We start from the raw sequence: 19,227 nt of genomic DNA on the forward strand, positions 1-19,227 counted from the left end.
AAAGCAGATGCCATGTTAGCACGGTAATTAGCCCCCTCCTCAAATCAGTAATGAGCCAAGGAGAGTCCCTAGGCACAGGAGGACTTATCGTGAACGTCTGAAATAGGTTAGGTGCACCATGCCATGAAAGTATTCTTTTTCCCTATTAACTTATATACAGCAGTGATAGCAAACAATTCCAACATAAGCACATAAAACTTAAAGACATGTAAAGCAAAGGGAGATTAACCACATTTGTGATGTTTACACCAAAAGAGTTGTGAGACTTTTAAGATGTGATAAAATGAAGTATCAGGGCCAGAGCCGGCAGGGAGTGGGAGTGGGAAGGAGAAAGGACAGCACACATGGCCTATCTTGCAGCTCAGACGTAGGAAATTAAGGAGCAAGAAAATTGTATGTGCGTGTGTTAGAACACCGTGTGTTAGAACACCTTTTGCTTGCCTGGTTAGTCGTGTCTCAGTAAGTACTTCCTGCATTTCTAAGCTGAAGCACTCTCTCTGCACCTCCTTTTCTGCTATGTGAGAATCGAAGGTACTTGACGATCAGAGCCTTTTTCCTCTGACACTGGTCACGGCTTGAACAACCAGAATGGGTGAAGGTGCTTTTTAACTCCACACCTGCCAACCCTTCGGGGCTGCTCAAGTCCTACCCCCTACCGCCCCGTCTGCCTGCAAGCGTTTTCCCTCGGATACAGGCAGCGCGGAAGCAAACAGCGAGTTGTGTTCGCGGTGCCAGCTGCGGCAGACACCATCACCGAACACCACCTCTGCCTGTCTCAAGAACCACTTACAGCAAAACGAGAATGAAAGCACGCGGTGCGGGGGGAGTGGTCCCGAGGTGGGAGCCGCCTCTCAGTACCCCCTCCCCAAGATGGCGGCGGGGATGCTGAGGCGGCGCTCCCCACGGCGGCCCTAGGGGCCGCGCGCCACGTCACTTCCCGCCTTCCTCGCTCGCTTCTAACGGCCGCCCCCCAGCGCCGTCCTCTCCCATGGCGGCAGTGGCCGGGGGGGCGGGCGGAGGCGGTTCGGCGGCGCTGGGCGACAGCGGGGCCATCGACTACTCGGTGCACGAGGCCTGGAACGAGGCCACCAACGTGTACCTGCTGGTGGTGCTGGCCAGCCTCGCCCTGCTCGTCTATACGCGGCGGTAAGGGGGTGAGATGGAAGGGAAAGGAAGGGAAGGGGCAGCCGTGGTCGCCCCGCGCGTGACCGTGCTGCCGTGCCCCCGCAGGAACAAGAGGAGAATCCTGCGCATCTTCACTCTGCCCCCTGCAGCCGAGGCTCAGCCCGAGCCCAACTTCTACAACAACATGAAGAAGATCCGCCTGCGGCAACAGCTGGAGATGTACTCCATCGGTAAGGGCAGCTCGGCCCGGCCCCGAGGGGGCTCCTGCGTGGGGCGACCCTGTAGGGCTGTGACGTGGGGCCTGGCCCTGTGTGCAGGGGTTCCACAGGAGCCCAGGGCACTGCTGTGTGGCCTAAGGATAGTGCGAGGGAATTGCTGTCAGTGTGCAGAAGCCAAGAAGTGGATGCAGGTGTCAAACTGCAGAGGACTGCCTGTGGAGTCATGAGTAATTCCACTTCTCAAGCTGAAAATAAATGAGAATTTTACTGTATCACGAAGTGTTGCCACTCCCATCTGAATGCTGAGTATTGGGATTGAGATGGGAGAGAGGCCTATGGCTCTGATATTCTGCATTCCCAGCTCAGCAAAACACCTGCATTTGCCTCACCATGTAAGCACCAGAAGATGGGCAAGGAAAACATAGTGAGCTGAAACCACCTTTTAAACTTCAAGGTTGTCAAACCAGGCCACTGCATTGTGTGCAACAAAATGGCCATACTACCTATAGAGGAATGCCAGCTGGCATTTGTTGTGTGTTGCACTGTGCACAATGCTTTGATCTTCCTTTGTCTTGCTAACGAGGTTGCTTTTGAAGTAAATATCATTGTTAGTATGTGGCTCCTGTGCTTCAGAGACCATGGAGAGTTACTGGGTGACTAACAAGTTGCTCAGAACAGTACTTCTGAAGCCACAGTCTTTAATTGAATGTCATTTTTTTTTAACAAAGGGATCTGAATGGAATGGTATTTCTTTGCCATCTATGCACTGATGTGTTGCTGTGACACTGCTGCTCAGACCTTCCAAGGCCACGTGCTAAAGGACGAGTTCTGTACGGTGACTGAGACTTCTCATGCAGCTGAACTATGAAACAACATTCTATAATCTTAGATCTCTCTTGCTTGAATCATATTTACATACTTACATAGATGTACGTGCACAGATGTGTACATATAAACATATATGTTGTTAGTGTAATTTATGTTGATCAATGTTTCCTTTTTTTTTTTTTTTTTTTCCAGCAAGAAAATATGAGCAGCAGCAGCCACCAAAACAGACTGAAAGTGTACAGCTGTCAGTGGAGTAAAGCCTACAGCTGTAGGAACTCAGGACTTACTTCCAGAGCTGACAGTGCCAGTTGGTGTGGAGCTATTTTCAATGCCTCTTAATCGATGCAAGGGGGAGAAGAAAGAAGTAGAGTGCTCAAAGCTCTTGATAGCTTTCTTGATAGTTTCTTGATAGCTTTTTTAGAGCCTCATGAAGTAAATGGAATGCCTTCTGAATGAGAATACCCAGCACAGGATAGAGCCACTCAAGAAGCCTCTGAAGGCAGAGAGGTGCAGTGTTGTGAGGACCTTGGAAATCAGCTCCACAAATGGTACTGTACAGGAAGTAAGGCAGTACCGGACTGCCAGGAATCTGCCTGCTTCCTTAGCCAAGCAGTGCTGAAATTCCTTAATGCATTCAGTAAACGTGAGTGAGGATGCTGGTCACTCTGCCCAGAGTGGGCGTGCAGCTGAGAGCCACGGCCATGGCACTGGCTGCAGTGCAGGAACATTGTGGTCTCCCTGTCAGTTTGTACACAGTGCTGTGAGCCTTTTCTGGAGGAGCTCAGAAGTGCACATTGAGTTGCGGATTCAAGTGCAGCTTATAACAAATGCTGTAACACTGTAGCAACAGGAGTTAACTACATTTGTCAACTAGTTTAAAGAACAGATTGTCTGTAAATATTTGTGTAAACAGAACCAGTACCAAAAAGCACGGTTCAGTCCGCAGGGGCCTCACACCCTAATTTTTTTTTTTCATTTCCCCACTGTAGATCATTAGATTGGTTAATTTAAGGAATACTTCAGAAATGACTTTAATAAAAGCATCTAACAATGAGTACGTATTTACTTGAGGACGTATGTGCGCGAATTTGTGGCACTGCAGCATTTGGGTAGACTGGGACAGCACGGAGCTGGGAGCGTGTCCTAAGACAGGCGTATTTCCGTGGCTGCGGGCATCGCCTCCGCGCCGGGGGTCCGAGCTACGGCGCTGCCCGAGCCTCAGCTCCCCCTCCCCGCCGGAAGTGGCGCCCCCTCCGCATCGACCTCACTTCCTGCCGCTGCTTCCGCCTCCGGGCCGCGCCGGCTGCTGTTGGTGCCGCCGCCGCCGCTGTTGCTGCTGCTGGTGCTGCTCGCGGGGCGCCCGACGGGCGGTGAGTGGGGCCACGGCGGGGCACACGAGTGGGGCCGCCCCGCCCTCGCCCCTCCCCTCGCTACCGGGGGAGGGGGCCGTCTCGGCGGCGGCGGCGGTACACGCGGGGGGCGATTGTGAGGCGGGAAGGAGCCGCCTGAGGAGAAAGCGCGGGCTGAGGGAGGAAGGGATGGATGGATGGACGGACGGACGGACGGATGGATGGATAGATGGATGGATGGATGGATGGGCCGCCGGGCGCGCTGCCCCGAGCCCCAGCCTACCTAGGATGCTGCGGCGGCGGGAGCGCGGGGCCGGAGCTTTCCTCGTGGGCGTGTGCCGGCATTGCTGCTGCCCTCGGCTTCGCCCGGCGCGTCAGTAAAGCAGCGTGTCAGAGTGATCCATTCTTTCCAGTTCACCGAACCCCGAACTAAAGTCTGCCTGTCTGTAGCGAATTGTTTTGCGATTTTCCACTCAGCTGAGCTGGAAGCGCCGTGGAGTGCTTGGAAAGGCAGGGCAGCTTGCAGAGCTCTGCAGCACGCACGGACCTCAGGTAGCGACGCAGGTCACCAGCTTACTCATTGAGATGAAAAAAAAAGTTTGAAGTGCAAGAAATGCAGACGCCGTAGCACTTGTTATGGGCATTGTAAGAACGTTGCTCGAACCCTTAGCAAAAGGCGGCAGTGCTTGATTTTCCCGACAGAAATGCGTCTACTGACGTTTTATGCAGCAAAGTCAAACTCTGTTCTATTGGTGGTCTAATATCTCACCCTGTAGTACACATGCCTGGGACAGAAAGTGCAGCCAGGGCAGAACTTTTCATGTGTTACCTTCGAAATTTCTGCCGTGACTTTTACCAGTTAATTCACAGTTTTGCATGTGGAAATAAGTGTTTTCTTTAACTGGCAATAAAGAAATCAGTGCCTGAAAGCAAAGGCAGTGTGGACAATAGATCTTTTCTCTGTGCCCATTTACAGCAGTCAGGCTTGTAGGCATACACAGGAACCTATTCTTATGCTGAATTTTTAGGAATCTTGGTCGGGGAAAGCTTGTGACCTTTAAAAAAAACTGTTCCAGAGTTATCTTTAGCCGTGTTCCATCATAAGAATGCTGTACAGAGGCAAATATTTCTAGCTTAGCCAATACTCTTTAAAAAACAGTTGCAATATGTAGATTCAGTAGTGTCTGATTGCACAAAGCGAGGGAGGGAAGGCTTTCAGATCAGTTAAAACTTTGCGTCTGTACAGTAGCTTAAAAAAGCATTACAGGGTTGCTGCCACATCCCACCCTGTAAGGGGGGGAGGGAGGGTGGAAGGAGTGACCAGATTTACAACACCTCCCCAGCTGGTTTAAGGTGAAATGACATTAAGATCCAACACAATCATCCATTTTACTACATAATGTTAGAAGTATTTGCACTCGTACAGTTCTGACTAAGTTTTGTGGCCTTGCATTACTTAATAACTTTAAGATAAAAAAAGGAAAAACAGAGGGAGAGAGAGGGGAGAGAACAGGAGAGAGAGAGAGAGAAATAGGGAAAGAAGTCACTGGCCTGGTTTCTGATGTTGGTCCGGGCAACAGGGTTCCTCAGTCTCTGGGAGCGCTTGTCCAGAAGTCACAAATTCCAAAGTCCCCCCACGAGCTCCTCTTGGGCATCCTTTTATACACACTAGTTGAGTGGGGTTTGCCATCAACAGATGGTGAGCAGAATCGAGCAGAGGAGTTTTGGACAGAGCAAGGCCATCCTATCTCCACAGATCTCCCTGCTCCGACCACGTTTTCAGCTGTTAGCCTGCTGTCATGGCAATAGTCTTATCTCGTGAGTCTTTGGGACAACTCCAGGCATACCACAGATAAAGCATAACTTGGATGTTCTTGAGAATCTGACCACTCTGTTCCCCCCGTGGAAGCTGCTGACAGTCAGATTTCTGCAAAGGCAGTCTTCAAGTGGCATTACAACCACGACTCTGTAATTTTATGTGAAAATTACAATCTTCTGTTAAGTGGTGGGAAAGTCATTGCAGCACTCCTCACTAAAATGTGTCTGGCTAGGTTTTGCACGTAGTATTGCACAGAGCTTTTCCAGTGGAACTTGATAAATCCGATGTCAAGGCTCGAGAAAGTCTTAAATTTATATACATGATGAACACGGCTGTGTTTAAGGCTGAAGATATGCAGGCTCTGCAACCTGCAGTCAAAATACCTTTTGCTGTGCCACGAGTATTTTGAGTTTCAGTCTGCACTGTGTTTTGTGCCCAGCTGGTATGAACTGGCATGTGCCAGCCAGGACCAGATGGGAGCACAGCCCATAGCAGCTGCTGCATAACTCGTGGCGCTAGCAGTTACAAATTTCAGCAGTGTGGTGCTCAGGTGCCGCTAAGCTCTAAAATGTCCCTTCCAAAACTGCCTGATGGGTTTCTAGTGCTGAGGGGGAAGCCTGATCTGTACCACTGACAGAAGTGCTGAAGGCAGGAGGAGATCCCAGTCCCTTCATGTGAGAACAGCATTCAGGGAAGCTTCTTCAGTGCAGGGTAATTGATTAAGAATATTCAAATCAATGACGAATCTTTCCATAATGTGTGTTTTGCATATATGATTAAGCAGTGTTGGCCAAAAGCCTGGTGACAGCACAGGGCTCTGGAATGCTTCCCTGTTGCCTGGGTAGTTTATTCATGCTAGCTTACTTCCGTGAGCATAATCACTCCTTTTAAAGTCTTCCTGAACTCAGGAGTGTTGCTACTATTGGGCAACCTGAAATTATACACGCCACAAAGAGAAAGGTGGGTATGTCATCACTCAACCTCTCCTTCTGAGGAATTGAAGAGATTTTGCCCCAGCCCTAATTTCTACATAAAAGAAGTTGAGAATTGTCACTACGGCCAGTCTTCAGCAGGGAAGGAGCATCGTGTTGAACATGTCATTAATGCTGTGATGCCTCCGGCTTGTTATGCCTGAAGAGCAGCAGTGCTTGGAGGAGGCTTGCTGACAGTATGTGCTCCTCAATGACAGGTGCTTACACTCAGAATTGGAAGCCATGATCAAAAGGCATTGCCTTTTTCCTCCAAATACCTCAGCCATGGCTTAGTCACAGTGAGGATCCTGGGTGATGTAACCCTAGGTTGTTAACGCAGCTGGGCAAACAAAAAGGCAGCAGTTGATCTTGTCGTCGAGACAGGGCTGCCACTGAAGGACAGACGGTTTCTGTGCCACAGGGCCACAAGAGTGGAGGTAAGATCCTTTTTTGCAGCCTCATTTCTGTTGTTGTATAAGAGTTATGGGACAGTGAGCAAGCTTCTTGTACCCTAACAAGTTCCATCTGACATCAGTCTCAGCGAGGGCAGTGGGTCTCCTGTCAGGCGAGGAGTCTGGTACTGAATATGACAGAGACACTGATGGCAGAACACCTCAAAAATGTTGCGAATGTCCAGTGAGAAATCTGGAAATCGTGGCTGCTTTTTCTGCAAAAGAAGATGAGAAGAGAGAAAAAAACAATTGTGCTAAGAGCAAAAGGCTTATTTGACTAGTTTTAATTATTTTTTTACTGTAAAAGCCAAAAAGACATCAGTAAAACGCATCAGAACTATGCTGTCTCCATGAGTTCTGTTTACAAGGACAGGGCAAATAACCTTTTCTTCTTTAGAGTGGAAGCTCTTTGCCTGATTTTTTTGCAAGGAACGTCTAAACTTTGGGTGTTACTTTAATAAAAATAATCCCTGATCTTTTAATGGAATTGCTTAAACTCTGGGCGTTACTTTAATAAAAATAACTCCAAACTCCAAGATTAACAGAATTGTTAAAAAGAGTTAGTTCTCAATGAGAAAAAAAAACAATCTGAATTTGGAATTTCTGAACCAAGCCCTTGAAAGCAATTTGTGGCAAAACTCCAGGGGAACTAAAAAAAACCCAACAAACAAAACCTCATTTATATAAAATAACTATATGTCTTTATTCTTTGTTATAGCCATACTGCTTTGTAATGTGGTTATCCCCTTGCAGAGCCCTAGATATGGGGTGTTTTAGGAGGACTGGGTTTAATTTTAGTCTAACGGTAACATGAATTGGAAATCCTCAAGGGGGCTGCTCAATTTAGGGATTTGCAGAAACTGGAGTCGGAGAAAATACAGTTCGGTTGTGCAGATCAATAAAAACTTAGCTCCCAAATCCACGAAGGAATGGTTCCCTTCAGTTTCCATCAGACTGTTGGACTTCCATGTGCAGTATGTATGTCCCACAATATGTAAAAGGCTCACATGGATACATAGTTTGCCACGGAGAGAGAGACCACAGTTTGGCCGAGATTACAGAAACATTTGTCTTTATTATAGCAGAAGAGAATGTATTTTGAAAAGACCTGGCCAGCAGGAGGGCTGTATCACTTTCCAAAATATCCTCCGGCTCATCCTGAGAACATAGCTGGTAACGTGCTCTTGACTGACGGCATAGGGTGTGAAGCATAAATTCCTGAGCAGGAAAGATGTATGTTGGTTGTGCAATGGGAGACTCCATGTGATCTCGTTATTTATGGCACTTCTCTCAGATGTCTTTTCTGTGAACAGAGCAGCTGCTGTCAACTTAACCTGGCACAGTGTACTGGGTACGTTTGAGCTACCCTATTTTACCATTGCTCAGGTCATGCTGTGCGCCCGTGAGCAGTGTCAGAAACAGCTTGTGTGACACTGGTTGTGCAAACAGTACGTTTTAGGAGCCCTTCTACTGCCCGATGGAATTTTGGAAGGAAAAAAAGTGAGACTGTTCTCTTCCATAGCTTCGGCTGGTGGATGTCAGGCAGCACTGTAGTGTCAGGCATCCCTTTTCCTTATACTGCAGTATCAAAGAGAAGGTGGGCAGGAGGATGCCTTGCTTTTTCTTTGCACGGAGAAAGCTGGGAGGACGAAGGCAGTGGCCCAGGTTTTTCCAGTCTCATCTCTTTTCTTTGTGATCGTCTCATTAAATGACTGCAACCATTGTTAGTAGGAACTTTCCCTCCCCATTGTATTGCATTTGGTATGTGACAGCACCATTGCTAAATAAATCCAAATCTACAGTCAGATAAGGCTTGGAATTACTCATGTTCTTTGTACAACTAAATAACTGAGTTCACATGATCTGTGAGTGGCCAGCACATTTTTTTTCTTAGGCGAAGTATGTACTGCTTGTATTACAAATTTATTTAAAGCTATTTTTAGCTCAACAGATTGAGTATTCTAGCAGCCAAAAATACCTTTGTTGAGTCCATTAAAAGATTTCCTTACCCAAACTGTGCTTTTGAATGTGACAAATGGAAAGTATCAGATCTTTTTCATTTTAAATTCAGTAATGATTCAAAAGCAGTAAAAGGTATCCCAGATTGCTTTTGCCACTGTTGATGGGAGAACTGTTCTCTGTCATTATTGCCTTCCCTAGGCAGAGGGGAGAATACTCTGCCCAAGTTAGAAGCCTTGTGGGAGGAGCCTCAAGAAATCAGTTGAGGAAAATCTGTCTGGATCAAGGTATTCCCTGAGAATGAGCGTGTGGCATAGCCATCCCCAGTTTGCAGGTAAAAATGTGGATACAGATACAGAGATTTATTGAAAGGAAAGCCCTTTTCAGACTCTGCAGAGAGGAAATGGAAGTTCAGGTCTTTGGCAGCTCCAGTAAGGCTTTTGTAGACTCCCCCTTAAGTTTCCTCCATCTAGAAACATAAAGATTCAGTGGGGTTTTAAGAATGAGATGTAATTCTCTTGTAGGTGGCAGATCGACTAAGGCAGGTTGTCCTGGGCAGTGGTGTGTTACCAGATCTTTGCCCTCTCTTTTTCCCAGTAACAAGCTGGAGGATAGAGCACAGTGCTGCAGGAATAGTCTTGGAGGTGCTGGTGGATGGCAGGCTGGACATGAGCCATCAGTGTGGCCTCACAGCCCAGAAAGCCAACTGTACCTGGTCTGCATCCAGAGAAACATGGTCAGCAGGTCAGGGAGGTGATCCTGTCCCTCTGCTCTGCACTGGTGAGACCTCATCTGAGTTCTGCATGCAGATGTGGAGTCCTCAGTACAGGAGAGACAAGGGCCTGATGGAGAGCATCCAGAGGAGGGCCACAGAAATGATCCAAGGGATGGAACACCTCTCCTGTGAGACCAGGCTGAGAGATCTGGGGCTGTTCAGACTACAGAAGAGAAGTTTCTGTGGAGACCTGCAGGCGGCCTTTCAGTATCTACTGAAGAGGAGGGCTACAAGAAGGAAGGGGATAAACTCTTTAGCAGGGTCTGTTGTGATAGGAGAAGGCGAAATGGTCTCAAGTGAAAAGAGATTTAGGTTGGATATGAGGAGGGTGGTTTTTTGCAGTAAGGGTAGTGAAGCACTGGAACAGCTTGCCCAGTGAGAGATGGTGGATGCCCTATCTGTGGAGACACTCAAGGCCAGGCTGGACCAAGCTCTGAGCAGCTGACCTAGCTGTAGGTATCCGTGTTCATCGCATTGGACTAGGTGACCTTCAGAGGTCCTTTCTGACTCAAGCGGTACTTTGATTCTAACTTAAAGTGAGGGAGGAGGGAGAGAATAAGAATAGCCCCTCCTGCCCCCCTTCTGTGTGAACCTGAGACTACCAGACTCTCTCTCTCTCTCTTTTGACATGACAGGAGTATAATTCCCCTGAGTTTTAAGTAAATGTGTTATTTATTTGAATCCCTCAAGTAATTGTCATTACTTCTGGTTACTGCACAGAGAATTAAAAGGTTAACCTCACCTTGGCCCACCAAGTGGAACAGAACATAAGGCAGTGCTCTGGAACTTGTGGCTTGGACCACAGTGTAAGTGGCTTGCCTGAGAGAGTACTGTTCAAGAACTTGGTTCGATCTTTACAGATGTATTGTAGAACAGGAAAACATTCATGAGCTCTGGAAAGAAGTATTAAGATCGTTGCTCTGGAGCAGAATCCCTATCGTTGCTACGTAGCCATTAAACATCATGGGGAAGTCATTGAAGAGCATATGCTGATTGGAGTCAACAAAATCACAAGTCTCACATATGGTAGAAAAGCTGCATGGGACTGTATTATTCAATGAGCTGACAGTTGGCAAAGTGGTGCACGTACCAGTTGTGTTAGTGCTGTTTTCATCATTAAAGAGCTCCATCTCTTTATGGACCTTACATTAAGGGTGGGGCAGGAGTTGTCTCTTGACTGGTTCCATGCCTGAAGATCTCGCTAAAAAGGATGAAATGTTGTAATTTTCATTTTGCTCGAGGGCAAGAAGTATTCACTTGACATAATTCACTAGTTCTACGCCCATAATCAAAGCACATGTGGTAAAACAGTGCTAGGTATGCGGCGTTTCTCACAGATGCTGTAACAATTCTTTGATCTCTTTGAAGAGCCGCGAGGTATTCCAGTGAGATATCATCCAGTCTTGCTCCTTCTCTCCTAAGGACTTAGGGGTTACAATTCTTTGGCCTGGAGTGCAAAGTTTGAGCTCCAGGAGCTGCGAGAGGAAGACTGTGTTTTGGGGAATAGAGAGGATCCAGAACCCTCAAGGTTGTTTTAGTGTTCTCCCTTCCCTGTCTGCTGCTTCTGTATGTAGTTCTATTTTTTTATTTTTATTTTTATTTTTTGTCACCAAACTTCTGTTGAATTAAGGTGTGGCTTTATACCTTGATGCCTTCTGCAAGTGTTGTGCTAGAAGCGGCAGTGACCAATTGCACTGGAGCTTCAGCTACAGCTCAGCCTAGGAGTTTTCATGAGTACGTCATCAGCTCATCTGTAAGCAGCAGCAAAGGGTGAAGTTACTGCACACAGGAACCTCTGGGCCACAGGGACGCTGTTCAAGAGCACTGTGGGCTGGGCTGAGCTCAGCTGGACACCATTCTTTTTTCAGGCATGGAGATGGGAGGGGAGCTCTTTGCTCAGAGGGAGAGGTTCCTGTATGACCTTCAAAACCGAGCATGTTGTGCTGCTTCTTTGTTCTTTTAGAAGTAAATTTCTCGGAATCTCAAGGGAGTTTGAAGAACGTGGTAGCAGGCAAAGCAGTTTGCTTCTAAAGGTGGTAGGACTTAAATAGAAAAGATCAGAAAAGCGAATCTGTCAGATCTGGAATTGGGTAGGGGCTGGTGAAATTTTGATGGAGCTGCCAACTTCCAGCAGATCCCAGAAACTCTGGTTGTAGAAATATTGCTGGCTAATGAAGTTGCTAAATTATGGCTTTAAAGGCCCTCGGATCATGTTTCTGATCTACCAGAAAGCAGTGTGGCATGGTAGCTTATGGTGCAAGCCAGCTGGAGCCAAAGGAAGGGGAAGAGGTGGTTAATAGTTCCCACAGTGCAAGAACAAAGGGATGTTAAATGAAATAGAAAATAAGTACATTTGAAACCTCATATAATTATGCCACATGATATTACTGAGGCCAAAAGTTTAGTCAGATTCCAAGCAGACCTGAACGTTTATATATATATAATGATAATATCCAGAGTAGCAGTAAATGAGATTAAAAATAAATTAGGGCTATAAACCTTCATGCTAATTGATGAGGTCAGGAAGGAATTTCCCCTCCGGGTGAATCACATCATTGTTCACTCTGCAACATTCTCCACCTTCTGAAGCATCTGGTCCCGACCAGGGTAGGCAGAACTCTCAGGCAGATGGACCAGAAATCTGACCTGTCTTGGCAGTTTGCAGCGCGCCCACCCTGGGCAGGATTCTCTCGGAAAGGATTGAGAGGCTTTTTTTTTTTTAAGGGATTCTTTGGCTCATCTATACTGCAGTGTGCATCTGCTTTCCTTGGTGAAAGGTGACAACTATTGGCCAAATGTCTTTATGAAAGTGAGAGCACTGGCTGCTAACACGTCAGCTGCTCTGTGAGCAGCTCAGCTAATAAGGTGAGTTTCCTGCAGCTTCCCAGTTTTGGTAGCACTGCAGTAGCTGAAGCACATTTCTTTCCATTACCAGCAGGATGGTGTCTGAGAGTCCAAGCACCACATTGTGCTTTGTGAGTGTTTTAAGGAAAACGCTGTGCTTGCCCATGTTTGTGAAGCAGCTCATCGCTTGGGGGCTGCATCCCTTGGTTACTCTGCAAGTCGGTTGTTGCAGGGAGCACCTGTGAAATCTGTGTCCTTTTCCATCAGTCGGGGTTGCAGTGGCCATGTCTGTGCATTAGACAGTCGGCACAGTTATGTAAGTGCTGTTTCCTGGGGAAATGAGGGAAAACACCAGTCCTGCAAGCAAGTTGTTGTGGAATGTTTTTCCCCTCAAAGAAATCAATTACGTGAACAGTTACACTGCATCTTTGAGGCGCATATGCCTTTAAAGCAAATGCTGTCTAATCTAAACATTTTCCCCAAGGTATAAGGGGAAAGCTTCCTTGCCAAAGTATGGTAATTGAGTTAACAGCCCGTGGGGTTTCTGTGTTTTGTTATTGAGCTACAAAATTCTGCTGGTGTTGTATGCTATGAAGATCAAAGTTAGAAGGCGCAGCCTGCCAGCAAGTTGTCTCTTCAAAAGAAAAATGAGAAGTTTTTCAGTTGTTTGAGGCATTGAGGTGATGGCTGGCATCAGATCTTTTTGACATCAGGTTCAGATGCAAATATTCATCTTTTTCTGCAGTTCTCTGTGGGAAGGCAACAATGAGGAGTGCGGATGTCTTGTAATCTCTACTGTGCATATGCTGAGTGTAGACATCTGATTAATGAGTGAGGATGTTGTTAATAATTGAATTAATTGTTGCCAGATCATTTCTGGCTCTCACAAATAACGTGGAGTTACGATGATTACAAAACAGTGAAATTGCAGTTTCTGTATCTTGCATACAGTGATCATCATGATAAAAGATGGAGGATTACAGCAGTATACAATAATTGGATGGTTATCTGGGCATGTTCTCAGTGCTGGGACTGCCTCTGTTTTTATACTCTGAGCTCCTGAAACCCATGGTAGTTGGATTCCCTGAGACCAGCAGCCATACAATTGAGGCATGGGCTTTGGAACAGTTTGCCTTGTAAGCACTTTTGAAGGAAAAGACTTCTTCAAGAGTTCAAAAATAGGTGAATGTATGTTTTTCTTTGACATGTAATCGCTGCAGAGCACATACGTTTCTGCCCAGTTACTTGTCAGCTATCACTCCTACAATATCCAAAGCATTGACAGAGGGGTTTCTTTGTCCAAGGCAAAGTTATCTTCTCTACTGCAGTGTGTGAGAGGCAAAGCTAAGCCTTTTGGTGCTGCTGTCTCTAAAGCTGTCCCTGCTTGCCAGCTGAAGAGAACCAACCCCACTGTGGATTTGCAATGTTGATGAAGGGCAGTGCTGTCTTTCCAAGTAAAGTGAGCCAGATGTATGGGGAGTGTGGCTGCCAAGGGCTTTTGTAGAAGAAAGGAGAGTTTCAAACAAAGGTGGAGTTCTGAACATTTGAGATAGGAACCGAAAGAAGTGGGCACTGCTCTGCCTTTGCTTGGAGGAAATTTGGGTGCTCGTGTTTTCTTAAATACAGCCTTAAACATAATGGGCAGGGATGAAATTGGTTTTGTGCTTTTGTCTGATGGAGAGCTGGCTTGCAGGCTGCCTTTGGTGACCTTCCCTCCTGATGCCCTTGGTCAGTATTTGGTGAGGTCACAAGGCGGGCGGAGGGCTTGAGCAGCTTGTTCAGGCATGAGGTGGCCGCGTCGCCCTGTTGGCCTTGATCACCTCATCCTGCTGCCTGCCTTTATGCTATTGGCTCTGAGCAGTGCTGTTGGCTCTGGGCCCACCTGGTCCCAAGCTTTAGGTGACTGCAAGCCCACTGAATGAAGTGCACGGGGTAACAGCCAGGCAAGTCCACCCCACCCCAAAGCTTGGGAATATTGTTCTGGGGACAAATATATGCTGGAAATAACCGAGGCTTTACTGAGACCTCTGTCACTGTTAGTAGCAGTGCTCCACTAGCTGAGAAGTGTGTAAAAAAACCCAAACATTGAGTGGCTTTAGAAGCAGTTGGGGAAGTAAAGTCTGTGACATCAATTGCGGACTGTACCGCTACTTCCTTGGGCAAAGGCAGCTTCCTGGATAAAGACAGCTCACACTGTGCTCACTTGCGGGTAGGGCAGCAGGTGGGTCAGCAGGTACTGGCAGCGGAGCCGCCTGCTGCAGACGAGTTTGGCAGGCTTGGCACCTGAGGAGGTTTCCCACAGTGTGTAAGCCTGGCACAGAATTTCTTCTGCTCGTCATGATAGGAGCAGATACGTGGATGAGGAGGTGTCACTGGTTACGCCAACTGTGGCACTGGGTGCTTACACACCTGGTTTGGTGGTACTTTAGCAAAAGGAACTCTATTTCCTAAAAGGAACTTGAGTGAAAGTTGTGATTTTATTAAAGACACAGAGGCATATTATTATTCATCTTTCCTTGCTTCATCCCTGTGATGTTTCCTGTTTTGCTTCTTGAGATACAGGTGTCATGATGAGGAGCTTCTCAGAAACAGAAGTGGATGATGATGAGTGGAGATGAAGAAATCATACATTTAAGAAGTTGGCTCAAGTTTCCGTTACAGGCATGGAAAGTTTCTGAGACCAAGCCATGCGAGAAGAACATGAGTAAAGAAGAGGGAGATGTAGACCCAGACTTGCTAGAAGGGATTGCAGGATTGAGAGGACGCTGCACAAACATCACGTAGTTTGCTTGCTTATTCGTTCACCTGCACCCCTGGATTGTAATACCTTGCTTGCATATCTGCTTGGAAGTTGAAAAATCCCCTCACATCTGTGTCTTTAATATAATCATGGCTTCAAGCTTGTTTTAGGAAGAGCATAACTTCTATCACTGTGGTTTTATCTGTGGATTAGATGGCTGCCACTTTGTACTTTAAATCAATTTCATTTTTCTGTCAAAACATGTTGAATAGGGAGAAGATCAGACGCAGCAGTTACAGAACAGGAGATCCGGGGTCTTGCTTGCATCTAATTAACAGCCTTTGCCTGTAAGTGTGACAGGTGCTTAGGTCAAAGCAAAAAAAGACTGCTGTCCCTCTGATTTGAGTAACCTCATAATGCATTGTTGTTATGCTATCCATAGACAGATGTAATCAAATATTAATCAGTTCAGTCTATTTGGCTGTTGCTCCCAAAAATGTTCCAGATAGAGAAGGCATTTTGTCAGAGCTGTGGGGTGTTCAGGGCAGATTTCTTACAGCTGAGTTGAGAGAGCTGTTTACAGAGGTAGTTACTTGAACATCTTGGCTGTTACTGGAAGTACTTCCAAGGAAATACTAGCTGAGCTGTTCTGCACGTTGTTGTAAGACCGATTCAATGTTATTAAGATTTTAACATTTATGTATTGAAACTTTTAACATTAAGTGTAACTTTCAGTGTTGAGCAGTGCTGCTGGTAGAGGCATCCTTGCTTTTATTGTGAAGTCTAATCTGGCCTTTTATCCTTAATAAGAGGCTACGGTTATTTTTGCACACTGGCTGAATATTTGGCCTTCAAGAGTATACAATTACTTAGAAGAGTAAAAGCAGTTGCTAAAGGACTGTTTTTCTAATGAAAATAGTTTGAAATCATGTAATTTTAGTTGCTTCAGAATGGATGTGATTAGTGTGTTGGAAACAGTTTCACAGTGGATATAAAGGGAACGGTTGAGAGACAGTGGCTGAGAATGTGTCCAGCTATTTTTACAGCTAAATGTTGTATTGTAACACTGGGTTCTTTTTTCAATCTCTTTCCTTAGATATTTCCGTATAATTGAACAGCTGAATTATACAGAGATAAAAAAGCCATTTGCACTTCTTAATATTTATATTTTAAAATAGGTGTTATTGTACTAATTGATAAGTGAATCACAATGACTGTGAGAAAATCCTGGCCTATAGTATTACTTTGATAGAAAATTTAATATGGGATAGTATTGTCTGTATGATATTAAAATGTTTTCATGGATTTTTAGCTGCTGAAACTGGAATCAATAAACTTCAGTGTCTGTTGCTGCAAGCAAACAAGCAAACCTGAACATTGCTCTTTTCTTTGTATCACCTCTCACTCTGTGCAGCTGGTGTTTCCCCAGCATTGCTGCTTGCCTGGTGTACGTCTTGTTGGTCCACCCGGGAGGCACTCAGCCAGAAAGGCTTGCTTGGTGGACAGCTGTGCCTCTGAGTTTGTGCAGTGAAATTCTCTACGTTTTCTGAGTAAGTCCTTTTGAACCCCAGGCAGCAGAGAAGCCCAGGATTGGTAGATGAGCTGATGGGACTGCTTGGAATTTTTTAAAATTTTGAAAGCATTTGTCAGCAACTGACAATTTTTTTTTGAAGTAGATAATTAACAGCCTTCTGCATACCTGAATTTCACGTTAGATTAGTGACACCATCCTTCAAAATTGAATGTACACGACTCAAAAGTACGGTCTGCGTTCTGGATTGCTTTGGAGAATGGAAAGTTCTTCTTTTTCTCAGTTGAGATATTTTAAAACTCGAAAAGATCATGTTTATTTTAAAACCCTGCTTGGTCAGATTTGAAGGAAAAAGAAACTTGCAATATAATTTAAATGTAATTTGTTTAGCTACTTGTATTACAAGAAGCGACTGAAAGGAGTTCACATCAACAGAATTTTTAAAGAAGACAGAAACTGAATTGCAGGAAGCAATTGGTTGAACACTTGGAGAAAGCGTTGATTGAAATATTAAACCCATTTTGGGAGTAATGTATTCCACAGTTTCAGAGCAACTTCTTTTTTTTTGCATAATTGTGTTAATCAGATTCACTTCAATGCACAGTTAATTCAAAGCTGAGGAACTGACTGACAGTCGTAAGAATGGCGTGATTAATTTTCCCTTTTTAATTTCTGTGTAGAACAGATATGAAAGGAAATGCCTTCTGTGACTGCTGGAGATCTCAGTGACCAGAAACAACCAGTTGTTTATTAATGGTAGATTATTTGCATAATGATTTTCTTTTAGTGGTTTTTTTTTTTTTTTTCCTTTTTTCCTGATCTTCATTTTGAAGATAACGATGTGTCGTCTTTACGCTGGGAGTGACAGAGCCCAGGAGCAGGTTGTCCTGAGAGGTTGTGGAGTCTCTGTTTGGAGATATTCAAGACCAATATGGACACCTACCTGTGTGACCTACAGTAGGGAACCTGCATTAGCAGGGAGAATGGGCTCAATGATCTCTAGAGGTCCCCTGCAAACACTGCCATTCTCTGATTCTGAGTCATTTTTCCTTATCCATACCATGGAGGAAACAGTAGTCTCTTCCAAATCCTGCAAGAACTGTGTTCCACGCTTGCACCTGTGCTCCAGAGGACCCTCTTCACTTGATGTTGTCATACCTGGCTACTGTAGACTTTTTTTTATTTCTTTTTTGCATTCTTCTTTGAACAGGGCTGTGCTGAGGTGCTTATTCCTCACACTCGGCAGATTAAGAAAGTCTCTATCCAAGCTGTGGTGGGCACAGCAGAGCCCTAGCGTAGCTGTGTTTGATCTTTGCCCTTCTCCATAAAGGCAAGAGGAGAGGAATGTTCCTTTTCTATACCCTTTGCTATTACTTACCTCTCAGCTGCATCCATGCTGTCTTTCCTCCTTCAGGCAGCCATTGAGGTGCTGTAATGCATCATTATCACCATCACAGCTTAGCTATAAACACCTTTTTAAGAGGATAAGGCATACCAGTCACTGGCACTGTTTGCTGGTGCTATGTACTCAAGGAAATATCTTCCACTACCTTAATGACTTTCTCTTCTCTTTATAGCTTGTATGTCAGCAAGCGGAGAAATTTTAGCTGTTCGAGCTCTTGCTGCAGACGAATGCACTTGACAGTTCACTGGAGGCAGCGCGTTTCCCGTTATCCTGCCCGTGCCTTTAGAACCCTTCCATGTTCTTCACTGAGACATGGGCTCTGGACTGCCAAAGTAGAAACACTGATGCTACCAGGGCTTGCTTGCAGGTTAAAAGAACCCCAGATAAAACACAGAGTCATCTCTTCATCAGCAGTCACTCATCTGAGGGGATATTCTTGATAACAAGGTCTGTGACCAACTCCCTACATTAATCTTGTTTGTATATCAACTTTTCCCAAGGTTTTCAGAGCTTGGTCTAGCACCGGAGAAACACTGAGGTGGAGACTGGCCCTTTGCAGAGAATTAAGCCTGGCTTTGCTTGACCTACTTCACAGCACATGCCCTCAGTAAGTCCCTCTTGCAGATGTTTGCCAAGCCATGCACCCAATCGTGGGACATTCTTTGGCATGTCACATCGGCAGTGATTTAGTTACCAGCCAGTGTGACAGGTCTGTCAGCCGCCTGTTTGCTCCAGCAGCACCACCAGCCTACAGTGAAGCAACGTGTTAACTCTTTCTTATAGTTGGACCACAAGCATCCTGTCTCACCACTGTGCTCCCCATGTCTGTAGCAGTGAAGACTGTAGGAGGTAGAAGTGGACCACTACACAGACTCTGAAGAACAGCAGCTATTGATCTTTGAGGGCAACCAGACCTATTGGGTGGCAGGTGCTGTTCTTCATATGGTCAGCATGTACTGGAGAGTGTGAAGAGGGAGCTCTCTCTGGTGACAGAAGTGGCTTGGACCTTTCTCCAGACAGTATTAAAGCCTATGTATGTCATTACCGGGCTCCTAGGTGTCATAGCTGGCTACTGTTCCAGCAGCATGAAGCCATAGCCACAGCTTTCGGTGGCTGCATCAGTGTTGCCACCTTTATAATTTCATCACTGGTCCTTTCCTGCATTTAGCAGTCAGCTAGCTCACTTCAGCAGTGCCTGATCTTCTGTCATG

At 45.8% G+C, this 19,227-nt stretch overlaps 2 protein-coding genes across 3 annotated transcripts in view; both read left to right on the forward strand.

Annotated features, from left to right (window-relative positions):
* Window positions 1-972: 972 nt before the first annotated feature.
* On the forward strand, window positions 973-3,236 carry SMIM19 (small integral membrane protein 19). 2 transcript variants are annotated; one of them, XM_042828424.1, is made up of 3 exons: window positions 973-1,146; window positions 1,231-1,355; window positions 2,364-3,236. In XM_042828424.1, exons 1-3 carry the CDS (start codon window positions 989-991, stop codon window positions 2,426-2,428), a joined length of 348 nt encoding a protein of 115 aa, XP_042684358.1. In that variant the 5' UTR covers window positions 973-988; the 3' UTR covers window positions 2,429-3,236. The 2 variants fall into 2 exon arrangements, with proteins under 2 accessions (XP_042684358.1, XP_042684359.1); XM_042828425.1 differs by lacking the exon at window positions 2,364-3,236 and adding an exon at window positions 2,072-2,319.
* A 232-nt stretch (window positions 3,237-3,468) lies between these two features.
* Window positions 3,469-19,227, forward strand: part of SLC20A2 (solute carrier family 20 member 2) — a 57,036-nt gene continuing 41,277 nt past the window's right edge. Inside the window, exon 1 of the mRNA XM_042828366.1 lies at window positions 3,469-3,541. The gene's annotated coding sequence lies outside the window, so the exon portion shown is untranslated. The remainder of the gene's footprint in view (window positions 3,542-19,227) is intronic.

The sequence above is a fragment of the Centrocercus urophasianus genome, unplaced genomic scaffold (assembly GCF_019232065.1).
Source record: "Centrocercus urophasianus isolate 14NV4802_14NV808 unplaced genomic scaffold, USGS_Curo_1.0 seq_3, whole genome shotgun sequence".
NCBI lineage: Eukaryota > Metazoa > Chordata > Aves > Galliformes > Phasianidae > Centrocercus > Centrocercus urophasianus.

Coding starts and splice junctions, on each gene's coding strand:
- SMIM19 (XM_042828424.1), top strand. CDS start 989: ATGGCGGCAGTGGCCGGGGGGGCGGGCGGAGGCGGTTCGGCGGCGCTG. Junction 1,147..1,230: donor CTGCTCGTCTATACGCGGCG/GTAAGGGGGTGA, acceptor GTGCCCCCGCAG/GAACAAGAGGAGAATCCTGC. Junction 1,356..2,363: donor GCTGGAGATGTACTCCATCG/GTAAGGGCAGCT, acceptor TTTTTTTTCCAG/CAAGAAAATATGAGCAGCAG.